This window comes from Rhinatrema bivittatum, chromosome 9, assembly GCF_901001135.1.
Source record: "Rhinatrema bivittatum chromosome 9, aRhiBiv1.1, whole genome shotgun sequence".
Classification (NCBI taxonomy): domain Eukaryota; kingdom Metazoa; phylum Chordata; class Amphibia; order Gymnophiona; family Rhinatrematidae; genus Rhinatrema; species Rhinatrema bivittatum.
In genome coordinates this window covers 24,404,560-24,421,382 of record NC_042623.1, presented here as the reverse complement: position 1 = coordinate 24,421,382, position 16,823 = coordinate 24,404,560, and the positions used below count along the sequence as shown (strand labels likewise).

The window sequence follows — 16,823 nt, the reverse complement described above, 5'->3', positions numbered from 1 at the left end:
ATCCAATTATACCCTTATTCCCCATCCCTCTCCCCCTTCCCTCCCCTCCCCCCCCCCAAATAACCCATTTAATCCTGGATCAAATTCCCCATTATTGTTTGAGCCACCTTAAAATAGATGTAACATGGAAAGTCAGGTAAATAGAGTTAAGAATAAGGCTGCGCGATCTGTGGGATAACAACTGTTATGTAGGGCTCCCAGATGGCCTAAAACTTTATCCTGCCTTTAAGCGAATCTTGTGATACATTTTCCATTTGAATGGCCTTGTGAAATAGATTTTGCTAGTGCCAGTATGAAGGGGCCTCAAGCAACTTCCAGTAAGTCAGAATTAATCTCTTACCTACTGAACAAGCTGTGTGTCAAAATCTTTATTCCCGTGCCATGTAAGCAAATGCTGGGAAAGCTAGCAAAAAAGATGAGCCTGTGAGAAAGTGGAATGGACACATTCAGTATTTTAGATAGTGTAATATTTTACCCAGAAGGCATGGGACAAATGATTGACCCCCCAGACGGCATTTGACACACTCAGCAGATTCTGTAATACCTGCCTTATATGCCACATGTTGGGATATATAAGCCCTACAGGTAAATTTATATTGCATCTCCCTATGATACATATGTGATGCAGTCCATCAAAAGTCATGCACATCCTCCAACTGTACCACAAAAAGTCTCTCTTATACCACCGTCCTGCAAGGAAGTTAGCAAAGTCCTCTTTTTAAAGGAGGCCCAAGACAACTTCCATGTACTATCAAACTGGAAACTTCCCTCATGTAAATCCAGCACTGAGGAATGTAGTGCAGCAGCTGGGAGCGACTGGCTATAGTGATGGAGTTGTAGATAGGGAAAATATTGCTTGTAGTTGAAACCATGCGCTGTTTGTAATTCCATGAATGATGAGATACGTCCATCGCAGTTTGTCACATGAAATGGCAAGCTCAGACCTTTCTGTTGGAATACAACAAAGCCGGCGGATTCCATCCCAGGAGCAAAATCTAGGTTCCCTTGAATAGGCAAAAAAGGAGAAGAGTTTGCCGACGTGCCAAGTAGACGTGAAAGGGATATTCACGCTCCCTGTAAAAGCTCAAGTAAAGGGTGTTGCTTAATCAAAGGTGAGAGTTGCGTACGCCTTGCTTGTAAAATGTAACGCAAGTCCAAAGGCGTTCCAAGCGCTCTTTCTTCCTAAATATTAACAGATGATTCATCTAATAGCCAGTCTCTAACTATGCACAAAACGCTAGCCAAAGAGTATGTTTCCAGGCCAGGAAGCCCCATGCTTCCACTGTAATTTTAGCCAAGATAATGGTATTCTGGGCTCTCCTATTCCAAAGAAATCTCCAGTAAAGAATCCATTGTCTTCTGGTCTCTGTTTTTCAGCACCTCCCGTTTCCGTTGCAAGCCAGAGCCACTTTGGTAGTAGAACCATCTTGAAAAGGTTTATACGTCCTGCCAAGTTTGCAATTTAGCACGAGAAATCTTAAGTAAAATTAGACACATTTAGATCGTAAATACATGAAAGGTCTAACGTCATTTGTATCCCCAGGTATTTAAAGTCATTTGCAGCTTTCAGTGGGAAGTTCTCCTGGCACAGAGTGATTACTAAAGATGTAGCCGCCAAGGCCTCTGACTTATCAATATTAAGTTTGAACCAGGAAAAGGTTCCAAAACTGGAGAACAGCTGCATCAGCGAAACAAAAGAATTAACAGTCAGTTAGAAACATCAAGATATAGTCTGCGAAAGCTGTGTATTTAAACACCGTATCCCCTAAAACCTTCCCCTTCACAGAGTTAGTTGTCTGAATACTAAGAAGCAAAGGCTCCAGGGTCAAGAAAAACAGAAGGGGGATAATAGGCATCCCTGTCTGGTGCCCCAGGTAATTGAACATTTCTCTGATTAGGAGCAGTTAGCCACAATTATTGCTTCTAGGAAAGAGTATGAAACATCACCTGTAAAAATTCCCCTTCAAATCCCATAGATGTTAAACACAAAAGCGGTAAGACCACTCCACCCGGTCATATGCCTTTTCAGCATTGAAGCTCACTACCATGAAGGGTTGGCTTCTACGCTGATACAAACTAATGGCGATCAACAAGGATCATGTTTGTGAGTGCTGTACATTTTTTTTTTTTTTTTTTTAACAAATCCAACTTGATGGGGACCAATGGTTAAGGGTAATAGTTCAGCCAATCTGTTTGCTAGAATTTTAGCAAATAGTTTTTGGTCTACATTGAGCAGTGATATGGGCCTGTAGGAACCCGGAGACAGTGAATCTCTGCTCGGTTTAAGGCAGGACCATGATGTGGGCCCTATTGGTATGTGGAGGAAAAGCCCTTTGGACAATTAAGGTGTTAAATAAAGAGCACAGTGGGCCAGCAAGAAGATCTTGAAGGGTTTTAAAGAATTCTGAACTAAATCCATCTGGGCCTGGAGCCTTAAGCCTCTTAGCACCCCTAATACCTGCAACAATTTCTTCCCTATTAATAGATTGATTTAACTGGCACACTTGGTCTGCTGTTAACTTTGGCAAATTTATCCCCTCACAGAATTTCCTACACATTTCCTCATACTAACTGCCAGCAGCATATAATTTTGCATAAAAATCTCGGAAACATCGCAAAATTTTAAAAATCAGTGGAGTGAATCAAGCCCCAGAGTCTGTCCATAAAGTGGATATAAATTTGGATCCCCTACTGACTTTATATAGATTGGCCAATAGCTTCCCTGTTTGATTTCCATACCAGTATAGCTGTAGCTGGTAATACAATATACTTTTAGAGGCCACCTATATTGCCAAATAGGACTCTGTTACATGGGTTAATCTCTTTCCCTAATTTAACTTTTGCCTTACTTAATTGTGACTCCAATTGTAAAATCTGTCTGTCCAAGACCCTCTTTCTATGGATTGCATATATTATTTCACCATGCAATACTGTCTTGGCTGTATACCAAAACAAGACAGGATTAGAGAAATGCTCTTTATTTTTCATCTGATAATCTTTCCATTTACATTTTCAGAATTCCTGGAAGGCCACATCACATGCCAAATAGTACAGATATTGCCAGTTAAGAAAAAGTGTATTACCAGGGCAATATGTGATGTTAACTCCAACTGGGGCATGATCTGATATCACTATTTGATCAATATATGCCCCCTCTATTTTAGAAAACAAGTCCTGGCTAATTACAAAATAGTCTAAGCAGGAAAATCTATAGTGGTCCCAGAACAGATGAGTATAATCTGTGGGGTGAAGAACCCACCACACATCGATGAGTTGTAAGTATTTTCTAAAAATGTAGTACCTTTTGGGTGTGACATTTTATCCGACCTTCCTGGGTGTGATTTATCCATACTGGGATCTCTACCCAAATTAAAAATTGCCTCCTACCATCCCCTTTTCCCATAAATGGAAGTGACTATACACTTTAAAAAATTCGGGATCATAGGTATTCAGGGCATAAATGTTGCACAAAGTTAGTGGTTTATTATACAGTGAAGCTACCAGCAAAGGAAGGTATATAATACTATCTGATTTCTTTCTGAACAGTAAGGGAAATATTTTTATGAATTAAAATGGCTACTCCTGCTGATTTTTTTTTTTATGCCGAAGCATGGTGCACAGTCCCTACCCAGTCTCTCAAACTTGAGGTGTTCTATTGCCGTGAGATGTGTCTTGTAAAAAAAAAAAAAGCTACGGAATCGAGTGTTTAAGATATGTAAGAATTTTTGACCGTTTAACCACAGACATTCCAGCTATACACTGTAACAGATAGCTTTCTTTGTTCCCTGACTCATGGTGGTTCCAAAAAAATAAATACATTTAATAAAGGTAAACCCAAAGTTATGAAAGATCTACCCAGCTCAGATCTTCCCAGTTGCAAATGCCATCTGTGAGGAGACAATCTGGCTACCTTATGAAGACATCTACCTCTGTAAGGTGACTCAAACAGCTTACATATGTCATCCATACCCCCCACCACCACCACCACCATGCTATTCCCCTACCTCAACTCCAGTTGCTACTGATATGGAGACCACTTAGAATGCTCCCCAGCCCTCTCCACCCCATCCACAATAAACAGATGAATGAAATTTTGGTCAAACAGCCCAAGATAATCAGAAAGAAATAACACAGCTAAAGATCTTATAAACCATGTTTCAACCCAGAACCTGACTACAAGATTATTCCGTGCACTTAATCATTTGAGTATTCAGTCTCTCAGGTAATTTCCATGTCAGATCTTGCTGTAGCACATTGCACAGACCATTCTTCAGCAAATGTTTGTGCCTCTGAAAGATTGGTAAACCAACGGACCCCATTTGATGTGGATACCCGCAGTTTCACTGGGTATAGTAGCATGGGGCATAGGTCCAGTTTATGTAGCTGAGAACAGACAGGTGCAAAGGATCTTCTCAGGGCTGACAGCTCTGCGGAGTAATCTGAAAATACTAATATCTTCTTGTTTTCATATTGAAACGGTTTCCTTGCTCTTATCGCACAAAGAATCTCCATCTTATGGGCAAAGTTTAACAATTTGCTAATCACCATGCAAGGTCTTATGTCATCAGATTTCTTGGGCCCTATTCGGTGTGCTCATGCTATATATAGTTTCCCATGTTGTTCTGTGATTACCCAGCTCTTCCACAAGCCAGGATTCCAGGAAAGCTGGCAGCTCTTGATCAGTAAATGTTTCAGGTAGACCGACAAACCCTAGATTATCTCGCTGAGAGCAGTTAGATGTCTTCAATTTTATCGCCCTGCTTCTGCAGGGCGTTTTGCAGCATGGTGATATCTGCCCTAGCAGCTGAGAGGCCATCTTGATTATCCGAGACCCTCTGTTCAGCCTCTCCAACTCGCTGCTCAAATCCTGACATTTCATCCAGTTTGTTAAACAACTTTTGAAACTGGAGCTCCAAAGCCTTGACCACTGCAGATTGCAATTCTGTTACAGACTACACGGAAAGAGCTGAAACAGCCTCCGAGATGTCCAGTCCGTCATGTTGGATTCGGGCGTTTTCCCCGACCCAATCTATGTCTTTTTGCGAATCTCTAGCCATGTCGTAGAAATATCGTCCTGGGGTATATCTAGCTTTGACAATGAATTATAGTGCCATTTAGAGTGTCAGGAGCCGCAGATGTGGGTGATAAGAGATGGAGAGTTGAGCGAATCCTGTGAGATTTTCAGTAAAAAAAAAAACAAAAAACTGGATACAAACTAATCACATTTAATATTTATAAAATGGAACAAAGCTCAGGATATACAGATTACACATTCTCAAGCAAGAACACATTTTAAGCTTTTATTGTATATCCTTGTTAGCAGCAAGTAGTCTCAGCAAGAAAATGGAAAAAGGAATGCCCACTGCCTTGGTATATATGCAGAAAGTGAAAAATTTTGCAGGTATGGGGAAAAAAAAAAAAAAAAAAAAAAACAACTCACCGGGGTGACTAGAGACAAGCCAGCCAGTTTTGTTGTTTTTTTTAATCTTCTGGGTACCTTTTCAGTTTTGCAAAGGGATCAGAGTGTCATGTGTTATTAGATTTACAAAAAACCCCAAAACAAAACAGAACACACTTCACAGTTAGGAATGGCTGCTAATTGAGGCCTTACCTTTTTTCTCTTCTGAACCTTGAACGTTCGCGTTCTTCTGGACAGAAGGCTGGGAGTTCTTGTGGGGGAAGAGAATTCTTCTCATACGCTATTCAGTTATTGCATGGTTGATTTTCCATCTGCTTCAGGTTATGCTTACACAAGTTGCAGTTGGATGTATTGTTTTAAAGTGCCATTACTTATATATAGCTGCATCCATATCATCCTGTATTTCCATTAAGCAGGACGTAAGAGCAATTTGAAACCACTCAACTTAAGAAATGCCCTATAAGTGAGAAGTAACATACTGATAACCTGAAGGTTTCCTTCCCCCACCCCGGGGAGAAACCAGATCCTTTTCTTCATGGTAAACAGAGGTGCAAAAAGCAAGAAATAACCCCCCTCTCAGTCTCACCTGGCAATAGCCATGCCAATGCAGTAGGAGAGAGGCACGATGGAGACCAGCGAGAGGGTGAATTTGACAGGGGAGCTGGAGTACTGGTTCTGACTGTCAGAATATCCCAGGGCAAGTGTGACGATCACCAAGAGCATCAGATCTGAGCACAGAGCAGATTTAAGGAAAAAGGAAAGTATTTTGCTTAAAGACACACACAGAACTTTCTTGGTCCAGGGAGAGGACGGGGTAACAAAGATCATTCCTAAGTTAGCCAAAAGCCTCCTAAATTAGGACTTACATTAGCAGAGGTGTACATAGGGTCTCTGTGCTGAACTGGAGGTGCCGCAGGTCACGATGGAGATTAGCAGGCCCACCCTTCCTCTAGTGTCGTCACTCAAGCATTCTCCAGTTGTAGTCTTTACAGAGCCAGCGTGAAGGCTGGTGGACCATCACATCAAAGGATACTGACAGCAAACACACTGATGCCATCTATAGTGTACTTGTAGTAGTAGATATTTAAGGCATGATAGCAGCACAGTATCACCTCTGTGTCATGGCCGACATCTGTCTGAAGACACATGAAATAAAATCAGAACCTTATCAGATCTGTTGGCATTAGCAAAGAGGGGAGCCATCACCAGCAGAGGAAACAGACAGCTCCTCATCATGCTTAAGGTTAGCCAGGAAAAGCCTCACTGGGGGTAGTGTGTGCACATCTAGCGTGCACAGAAATGCTTGGGCCACAGTGTGTTAAAGGGTCCACAACCAGAAGAGGCTGTGTGCCTTCGTGCTGACGGCTGTACAAAATGTTCAAGCTACTGAGCCAGCAGAGTGCAGCACAGAGATTAAACCAAGGCTGCGAACCTGCAGATCATGGCTCCATTCCTTAGTTTACACATTGGGAAAGGATTTTTTTAAAAAAGCACCAAGCTGAAAAAGTTAACTGTCTGTATAATCATCCATGGCTAAATAAAAGGCTGTGGGACAAGTTCAACTGGTTACTGCTGAATGTTTTGCTAACCGGCTAAATCTGAAAACCCAGCCCCATGTTTGTCTTCCAAAATTTGTGCTGACAGATTTTAGCTGGATGGGATGGAGCGTGGGGAAGGGAAGCGTAACTGGGTTTCGACTATGCAGTTAAAAAGTGGATTTTAGCCACATCTCTCTTTTGAAGATTGATAAACTGAGGTCACGTAATCTTGTGCTCCAACAAGTTACTGTTGTATGAAGAATAAGCTTGACGCAGATCAGTACCTTCCTCATCTGCTGTATGTGCACGCGCTCCGGGGGCATGAGGAGAATCGTCGTTACAGTCCTGGCACTCATTTTGGCAATAGGGATGAAGAACACCAGGATCCAGGAGAAAAAGCACACAAGGCCATGAACAACTGCGAGAGGCGGGAACCCCAGCAAGAGCCAGACGTACGTGCTGATGCGACACTGGAAGAGTGAAGATGGAGCACAGTGGAAACAAAAACGTAGTTCTGTCATTACAGAGGGGAGGCAAACCCCACTAAGAAGAGACCATAGCAGCAGAGAGAAAGGGCTTCCCTCGAGACTATCATGGTATCCTGGCTAGAGTCACTCAGTCAAGGGGATTATGAAGACATATTGCCAGTACCAGCAATAAGAACACGCACAACCCTTGAATTTCTGTCCCCTCCTGCAAGGTGCTGGGGAAAAAAAATAAAGACTGTATGACTGCACCCACACAAGATGTCAAAGAAATGGATTATTTGATGGTGATAGGACATGGTAGGATGTGTGTTGGTGCAATAAAACTACTTGGACGTGGGTAGAAGCATGGCAAAGTTGTTTCTACTTGTCATAGCAGGGCTAAAAACCTGAATCCCAATGGAGATTCTCTGTGTTTCTCTACCAGAGGATAGGTAACAGGAGATCAAGCAGCTTTGATCCAAGCCACAGACTCGACTTACCCAGTACCTAACTCCACAAGCCACGGAAGAGCCTTTTTGGAGGTTGTATGCACTCTCACAGTTGGCGATGAGAGGAGTCTTCTCCCTTAGCTCGTCTGCCTCTGGGATAGCCTCACATTTATTAAACCTCACACAACATCTTCTGTGGACCATTCTACTCTAAAAAGAAAAAGTATTTGTTCAGCAAAGAAAACCACTTCAGGAATCGAGAAACATTTGTGTGCAAAAGTGAAAGCCTTTGCCTACTGTTATTGCCTTACCATGCAATGCAATATTATCCAGAGACAAAAAGGACACATCTGCACAAGACTAAATGCCTCACTAATTTAAGCTGTGCATCGGAGCTATTTTGATACATGTCAAAGATTACTGTATATACTTGTGTACAAGTTGAGAAATTTATACCAGAAAAAAAGGCACAAAAAATGCTGGCTCGACTTAAGAGTATTACAGACCCCACCCCCTCCACCCTCCCCAAAACTCACCAAAAGTAGAGGGAGGGAGGGAATGATTGAACAAAGTTTATAGCAAAAGACATGTTATACTAGCCCTTGATTTAAAAAAAGAAAAAAAAAATCAGTGAGAATAGAAATAACTCAAATATGCTGGATTCTAATCAAGTCTATCTATTTCTCAGGCCCTCTGGTGTACCTGGTCTACATAAGCTATTTGATATCAGGAAGCATTTTCAGCACTCTTGGTAATTGTTAACAATGAACACTTACCCTTGACTTATCCACAGGTGACAGATAAAAATCTTTATTTTGGAGCCGAAAATTACGACATACATGAGAATATACAGTAAAAGCCTCAGACCAATATGCCACGCATTGGGAGGATCACTAGGATACATGCGTACAACTGAGAAATTACTACTTACCTGATAAAGAAAAAGAAATTAGATCAGTCAGATGAATCCAAAACAAGTGGGTTATGCATTCCTACCAGCAGACGGAGATGGAGTAAACTGTCACAGTATATACACCCCTGCAATTACATCTTCAAAAGGATCTGTGGACAGACTAAACAATGAAAAACAGTCAATTGGCAACACTGAGCTCAGACAAGAATGTAACACTAGTCTAGGGACAGGAGTATACTAACCAGTAAGCTCTGTAACACGTAGGCACACAGGAGGATCATTATGCAATCATATGGCAGCTGGATTCATCTGACTGTCCTAAAGAAAAGGAAATTATCAGGTAAGTAGTAATTTCTCATTTCTTAGCATCCAGTCAGATGAATCCAGAACAAATGAGATGTACCCAAGCTACACCCGAATAGGGTGGGAGGCTGACAGCCGTCCTGTCAAAGCCACACGTGCAAAGGCTGCGTCCTCAGAGGCTTGCACATCCAGACGATAATACCTGGAAAGGTGTGTAAGGAGGACCACGTCGCAGCTCAGCAAGTGTTGACAGGAGACAAAATCTAACTTCTGCCCATGACACCGAGTTTGAGTGGAATGGGCCTGAATCAGACTAAGTAACGGCTTCCCAGCATCCACGTATGCGGTCGAGACTACCTCCTAAATCCAGTGAGCTATTATAGCCTGCGAGACTGACTCTCCCTGTCTAGTATCGCCATGGAGGTGATACTAGACAGGTCGGATCACCAAACAGGTGATCCGACCTACTCAAAGGCTCAGTGATCTTCAGATACCTGACAATAGGCCACTTGACATGCAAGGGCCGCAAGAGATGAGACTTCTACATCTCTCTCCTTGACCAGAGATGGCAGCGAGACGGACCGGTTCAATTGAAACTCAGACCACGTGCGGAAAAAAAGAAACTGCTCTTGCAAGACAAGGTGTGCAGCTCAGAAAACCCTATGCGCAGAATAATTTGCCACAAGTAACACTTGTCAAGGTCAGAAACTACAAGGACAGAGTACATAGCGGTTTGAAACGTAGAGCCTACCAAAAAATCCAAAACCAATTTAGACTCCATAGGGGTACTGGAAATGTAAAGGATGAATATTTTCCACTCCTTTCAGAAAAGGGATATAAGCATGAGCTGACAAGGATCCACCATTGATTGGACCCCTGAAACAGGTGAGCGCAGTTACTTGCACCCTTAAGGAATAAAGGGTCAAGCCTTTATTCAAGTCATCCTGCAAAAACTCCAAAATGAACAGTATCTTGACCGAATGAGGAAGATTACCACGATCCTCGCACCAGGCCTCTAACACCCTCCAAATCCAGACACAGGCCAAGGAAGAAGTGGAGAACTTTCTAGCTCTTAGCAAGGTGGAGATCACTGCCACAGAGTATCAATGTTTCAGCAAGTGAGCCCTGTCTAGGGCCATACCATAAGACAAAAGAGAGATCTTCATGAAGGACAGGCCCCTGCTGCAACAGTTTCCTGTGTGCAGAAGTCAGAGGCAAATCCACCAGGTGCCTCCATAGATCTGCATGCCACGGTCTCCTGGGCCAATCGGGAGCAACCAAGAGCACCATCCCTCTGTGGCATTCGATCCTTCCAATCAATTTGCCCAACAGGGACCATGGAGGAAAGGCATACAGCAACTTGTCTTTCAGCCACTCCTGCACTAGGGCATTGATCCCCAATGACCTCAAATCTCTTCTGCAGCTGAAGAATTGCGAAACTTTTGCAGTGTGCAAAGTTACCAACAGGTCCAGGAACGAGACACCCCAGTGATCCCAAATCAGCTGAAACTTGAATGACACCACCTACTCTCCTGGGTTCAGACTCTCCCTACTAAGAAATTCTGCTCTTATGTTGTATTAGCCTGCGATGTGCAAGGCTGAGATCTAGAGATGCACCTCTGACCATTCCATAAGATTATCTATTTCCTGCGACACTTGCTGGCTCTTGGTACCTCCCTGCCGATTGATTTAAGCCACAGTCTTGAATTGTCATATTATGCGGACTGAGCAACACTGCAGCCGAACTATAAACCTGCCAACTGGACCACCCTGGCCTCCAGGTGATTGATGTTCCAGAGAGACTCAGCAGATGAAAAATGTAGACCAATCACCTTAGGTATAGGGTTTAAGTATGAATCACGCACAGATGTATTTTCGAACTGAACAACGGATGAAGTTCTGTCACCGATTGGGAAGGTCAGCCTTTTCGTGAGGGATTTCCTGTTTTAAGTCATAGCCCGTGATGCAACCCTTCCCTTGGGCAAAACTCAGCCTGCACTGGGCATATATCTGTTTATCCAGTGAAGTTATATTACGTCTAATAAATAAAGGCATCCTTATACCTAAGGAGGCTGGTCTATGTTTTGTTTCATCTGCTTCCTGGCTTTGTTAGACAGTCTTCTGTGTTTTTTTGGGGACCAGAGACACTCTCTGCACTCTAGCGCCCTTGCACCGTCAGCTCCTAACAGTGAGCTCCCCAACCAAGGAGACTCGCTTCAGAGTTCAGGACTAGCCGGTCTGGAGGGGGATAGCAAAACTCCCTTCTGTAGATGATCCGCCTGAAGCCACCACTGGAGTTGGGAGAAGACCTCCATTGGCAGGTGGAGCCAAATTGAATAGTCCTAAGACTGCAGATTCCACAGAGACAGGAAGCGCTGAAGAGGATGCATATGCGCCACCACCCATGGCACCACCATTAAGCCAAGGACCTGCAGGTAAAAACCATATGGTTAGGTGCCGAGTGTTCAACAAAAGTGTGAGTTGAGCTAGCAACTTCTGAATTTGAGCTTCTGGCAGAACACCTTCTTGGCCTGCTGTGTATACTCAGTTGCAGGTATTCCTGCAACTGAGTAGGTTGAAGAATGCTCTTGGCTAAGTTCACCACTTGGCCAAGCTCCCGCAACAGGGAAATCACCTTGCAAAAATCACCAAGCAACTCTTCCAGCGACTTGGCACGAAGCAGCCAGTCATCCAAATACTGGTGTACTAGGAGTCCATCCTCAACTCTGCCACAACTACCACCATTACCTTGGAACAGGTTCTGGGAGCGGTGGCCAGACCAAGGGCAATACCCAAAAGTGGCATTCCAGAACTGCGAATTGCAGGAAGCATTGATCTAATCAGACGGGAGTGTGGAGATACACCTCTGACAGATCCAGAGAGCTAAGAAGCTCCCCTGATTGCACGGCCATTATCACAGAGCGAAAATGCTTCACTCTTAGATGAATGACACCTTTGAGGCCCGGGATAGGACAAAAGATGCCCTCCTTTTGCACAATGAAATAATGGAAAAGTCGCCCCATATGTTCTTGAGACATGGACACCGGGATTACAGCCCTCATACTGAGGAGCAATGCAGTTTCCACTGCCTTTTTCTTTTTGTGGTGAGTGGGAGGGAGACACCATGAACATGTCCCGAGGAACACTGCGAAACCCCAGTGCTTATTCCTCTCGTATCACCTCCAGGACCCACTGATCTGATTTGATTTCAACCCACCTCTGATAAAAGAGAGAGGCAGCCCCTTATCTCCTGTTCCCAGGGGTGTGTCAGCAAACCTTCATTGGAAGGCTCAGGAAGTTCCACTACCACAGCCTGCACCTCTTCTGGGTTGTCAGGGACAAAATGACAGACCCCATCGAAGGGTGGATCCTCTGAAGGTCATTCCTCTACATGGTCGAAAATGCTTGGATCCTCTAGCATGATCTCTGTGAAGGGAGTGCTGCGCTTGCTTCTTATCCTCCAAATGTGGAACTAGAGATCCCCCCCCCCCCCCCCCCCCCCCACTTACTAGCCAGTTTCTCCAACTCACAACCAAAATCCGTTAAGGGGCAATTTGGTGAGGTTAGCCTTAGAGGTCACATCAGCCAACAAATTTCTCAACCATAACTGATACTTGGCTGCTACTATCGAAGCCACCCCTCTTGGCTAAGGTGGCAGCAGCTGGTTCCACAACTATCCTGGAGTTTAGCCAGAGTCACCCACCTCCTGGGTGAGAAGCAAACAAGAGCAAACCACCAAGGAACAAGAAGCAATCTGCAAGGTAATTGCCACTGCTTCAAATGCTCGCTTAAGGATAGTCTCAATCTTTTAAGTATAAGCATCCTTCAAGGCTGCTTCTCCTTACACAGGAATAGTGATATGGGAAAAAAACAAGTGCTCTCTTACCACTTGATCCAGAGGGTTCAGACCTTCCAAAATCTGACCCCCTTTGAAAATAGCCTCTGGGGCACCCCAAGCAAGATAAATTTCAAGGTCTGGGAAATCAGAGCTGGCAGTTCATCTCTATGAAAGATGAAACAGTGACATATGGTTCTAATCCAGGGGAATTTCACCATCCTCAGCGGCAGGATCGGCATCTCTGCTCTAGGAGCATGGGACAAGGAAGAGTTCTGTGCTTGAAGAAAGGATTGTAACCCCTGGAAAAATTCTACCCATGAAGAAGTAGAAGCATCCAGACCAGGAAGGACCTGAGAAGTACTCACTGAGCTACCTTCCCCTGCTGAGGAATTAGTTAGGAAGTTCCAAATTCAGACACCCCACCTGAGTCGTCTTTACCCAGACACACATCTGGCTGGGAAGAACCAGGCTTAGTGAAATCAGAAGACGACAATTCACCTTAAGCCTCCAAACAGTAGTGGCACAAACTAGCAGGCACTCCTGGCTGAGATGCCCGAATATAACAAGCAGAGAAAGATGCTCAGCATGTTGTCTGCCATCATGACGCCTGATGGCAGACAACATGCTGAGCAGCAGCCAAGGTGTACATCTAGGTTTTTTTTTGGGTTTTTTTTTTTTTTGAGAGACAGGCACTCAACTAGGTGCCTAGAAATTATGCATCCAACACTTAGGAACACACACATAGGCAGCCAAAAATTAAGCGCACAACCCCCCCAAAAAAACCAAAACCTTAAGCGCATAGTACCATTTGTGCGCATAAGTAAGTAAGAACATAGGAACATAAGAACATGCCATACTGGGTCAGACCAAGGGTCCATCAAGCCCAGCATCCTGTTTCCAACAGAGGCCACTCCAGGTCACAAGTACCTGGCAAGTACCCAAAAACTAAGTCTATTCCATGTAACCATTGCTAATGGCAGTGGCTATTCTCTAAGTGAACTTAATAGCAGGTAATGGACTTCTCCTCCAAGAACTTATCCAATCCTTTTTTAAACACAGCTATACTAACTGCACTAACCACATCCTCTGGTAACAAATTCCAGTATGCAGCCACTATGCATCACTTAATGAGTGTACACAGACTACAAGGTTCCCTGTGCACCCAAAAATTGGGCGCACAACCTGGAAGCAGAGTGAGAAGCACAAGCCAGACAGACAATCCTGTAGAGGGCAGCCTTAGAAAGTGCATGAAAAGCTGTTGCAGCCTACCACACTGCGTGCAGCGAAAAGCCTCTGAGTGGGGCCTAGCCTTGACCTCTCGCTGACAAACGAAGATCAGATCGGTGCACCAAGCACAGAGACCGAGGGAGGAGGAAACCCTGTACAACAAAAAAACAAAAAACCCCCAAGATTACCAGAGCTCAGTCATACCTGGCTGAGTACAGAGACTGTTGCCGGCTGTGGTGGGGGGGGGGGGGGGTAGAGAGCACTTGCTGTCACCACCGTGCTCTGCTTCCTTCACCCACTGCCTCAAGCAGCTAAGTCCATGCCAGCAAAACCAGCTACCAGACCAAGGCACACATCCAAGGGACCACGGAAATCACCTCAGGGAGGGACCATTTGGTATCACTACAGGAGATTAGGGTGAATTTTATCCTTAATCCTCCTTTATTTAAAAAAAAAAAAAAAAAGGCAATCCCCAGTGAGAAGATGCACATCCACCATCTGCTGAAGACAGAGAATACTGGCAGACTGATATAACTGCAGGGGGTGTATATAGTGTGATGTCAGTTTACTTAGTCTCCATCTGCTAGTAGGAATGCATAACCTACTTGTTCTGGATTCATCTGACTGGACATAAGAAAATGCTGTTTGTTAATTCTTGTTGGCAAAGAATTGGTTTCTAAAATGAAAAAAAAAAAGTTTAACTTGTGCAAAGTAAATCACTACTTACCTTAGCTTTTGAAGGATGGCCTGATGTATACGATGGTAAAACTTCTCTCCCCAGTAGATGCCCCTACTCCTTTGGGCTTGTTCCAGCCCAATCAGAAACAGGCTCTGTTAGACTATGGCACTATGAGCTTTCATTCCCCTAGTATGGATATATAGAGATATATCCATCTCCCAACTCACTTTGCCCAGTCACGGTAAAGAGCCCTTGGCACGGTGCTGCACATCATGGCCTCCTTCCCGAGGCCTGCATGCGTGGGTCCTAAGCCCAGCCGCTAGCGTAGACATTGAGTGATGAGCTTCTTCCCCTGCCCCCAATGCCAGCATCCCCAAATGCTGGGAACCAACCACAGATTCTCTGCAGGGCAGCACTGCCACCAGGCCAGCCTAGCAAGTCTCATTTCAAGGGGGCTCTTGCAGCCCTGAACATGCGACTTCCTTGGAAGTTGCACGTTATGAAAGGATTGCAGCATTAGAAAAAGAAAATTATTCCTTACCTGCTAATTTTCGTTCCTGTAGTACCATGGATCAGTCCAGACAGTGGGTTATATCCCCTGTCCAGCAGGTGGAGTCAGACAAACTTCAGAGGAAGGTGCCACCTGAGCCCGCACCCTCTCTATGCCTCTTCAGTAAATAGACTATCAAAGCCATAGAAGAGAGAAAAACTGAGGGATCAAGTAAACCAGAGTAACACTAAAACTTGGAACCGAAATAGTAAACGTAACTGTTGACCAACAGCAACTTGCTAAACAGAACTGTAAGAAAACCAGTTCCCCAGAAGGATAGCGAAAAAACTCTAACCAGGAGAGTCACCGACAGAAGAATCGAGCAGTAGATCCCCTGAGAAAAACCCCAACCAATCTGAGGGAGGGCGTCTGGACTGATCCATGGTACTACGGGAACGAAAATTAGCAGGTAAGGAATAATTTTCTTTTCCCTGTACGTACCAGGATCGGTCCAGACAGTGGGATGTACAAAAGCTTCCCTGAGGGTGGGCCATAGATAGTCCTGCTCAAATGACTGTTGGCAAAACGACCCAAAAGTCGATGACTGAACACCCAGAAGGTGTTGTCTAGCAAAAGTATGCAGCGACTTCTCAGTAGCCGCCCTAAAAAGTTCCGGCAATGAGACCGAAAAGCTCTTCGCTCAGGATGTCGCCTGAGCGCGTAGAGAATGAGCCCTGACCCCCAGTGGGGATTCCTTTCCCCCGCCAAGGTGCGCTGCCACGATGGCCTCCGGCAGCCAGCGAGTGATAGACTACTTAAACGCCAGGTGTCCTCTCTTGGGTCCCAACCAAAAAACAAAGGGATGATCCGAAAGCCGAAAATCGTTGGCAACCTCCAGGTACCGCAGGAGACAGCGCTTAACCTCAATCTTGCGTATGTGTCTATACTCAGCCGATGAGAAAGAGGGCAGTTCCACCCTCTGATTCCGGTGAAAGAAGGAAACCAGTGTGGACAGAAAAAAAAAAAACAAGGGTACTGTGCGCAAAAGTGACCCCCGAGTCGGTGAAACAAAGATACGTTCCCTGCAGGACAACGCCGGTAGTTCAGAGACCCGGCGGGCTGAAGGAATGGCCACCAGGAAGACCGTCTTGAGAGAGTGAGGTCCTAGAGCGTAGCCATCCATAAAGGCTCAAAGGGAGCCCCCCTAGGGTCCGAAGTACCAGATTGAGTCTCCAAGAGGGACAAGGAGGATGGAGTGGTGGCTTCAAATGCTTTGCTCCCTTCAGGAAACGTGTGACATTCGGATGGGAGGAGAGAGAGGAAGTTCCGGCCCCCGGCGAAACAAGGCTCCGAAGGCTGCGACCAGCACTCGAAGAGAATTGTAAGCCAAAACCCTTTTCCAACAGGAACAAAAGAATCTGGGACACGGACGCGTGTCCATTTTGTGTAGCCTGAGCCGTGCACCATGTCTCAAAGACATTCCACCCCCGGACGTAGGTG

General features: G+C 44.8%; 1 protein-coding gene across 3 annotated transcripts in view; it reads right to left on the bottom strand.

The window, feature by feature from the left end:
- LOC115099191 (putative cation exchanger C521.04c) overlaps positions 1-16,823 on the bottom strand; it is a 104,017-nt gene that overhangs the window by 39,069 nt on the left and 48,125 nt on the right. For 2 of the 3 annotated variants that reach the window (XM_029616620.1, XM_029616622.1), the window contains 5 exons: positions 7,925-8,083; positions 7,242-7,427; positions 6,453-6,555; positions 6,006-6,147; positions 341-421 (listed from right to left, as the gene is read on the bottom strand). In XM_029616620.1, the coding sequence (XP_029472480.1) occupies positions 341-421; positions 6,006-6,147; positions 6,453-6,555; positions 7,242-7,427; positions 7,925-8,083 (671 nt within the window). The remainder of the gene's footprint in view (positions 1-340; positions 422-6,005; positions 6,148-6,452; positions 6,556-7,241; positions 7,428-7,924; positions 8,084-16,823) is intronic. The other variant, XM_029616621.1, reaches the window with a different exon arrangement.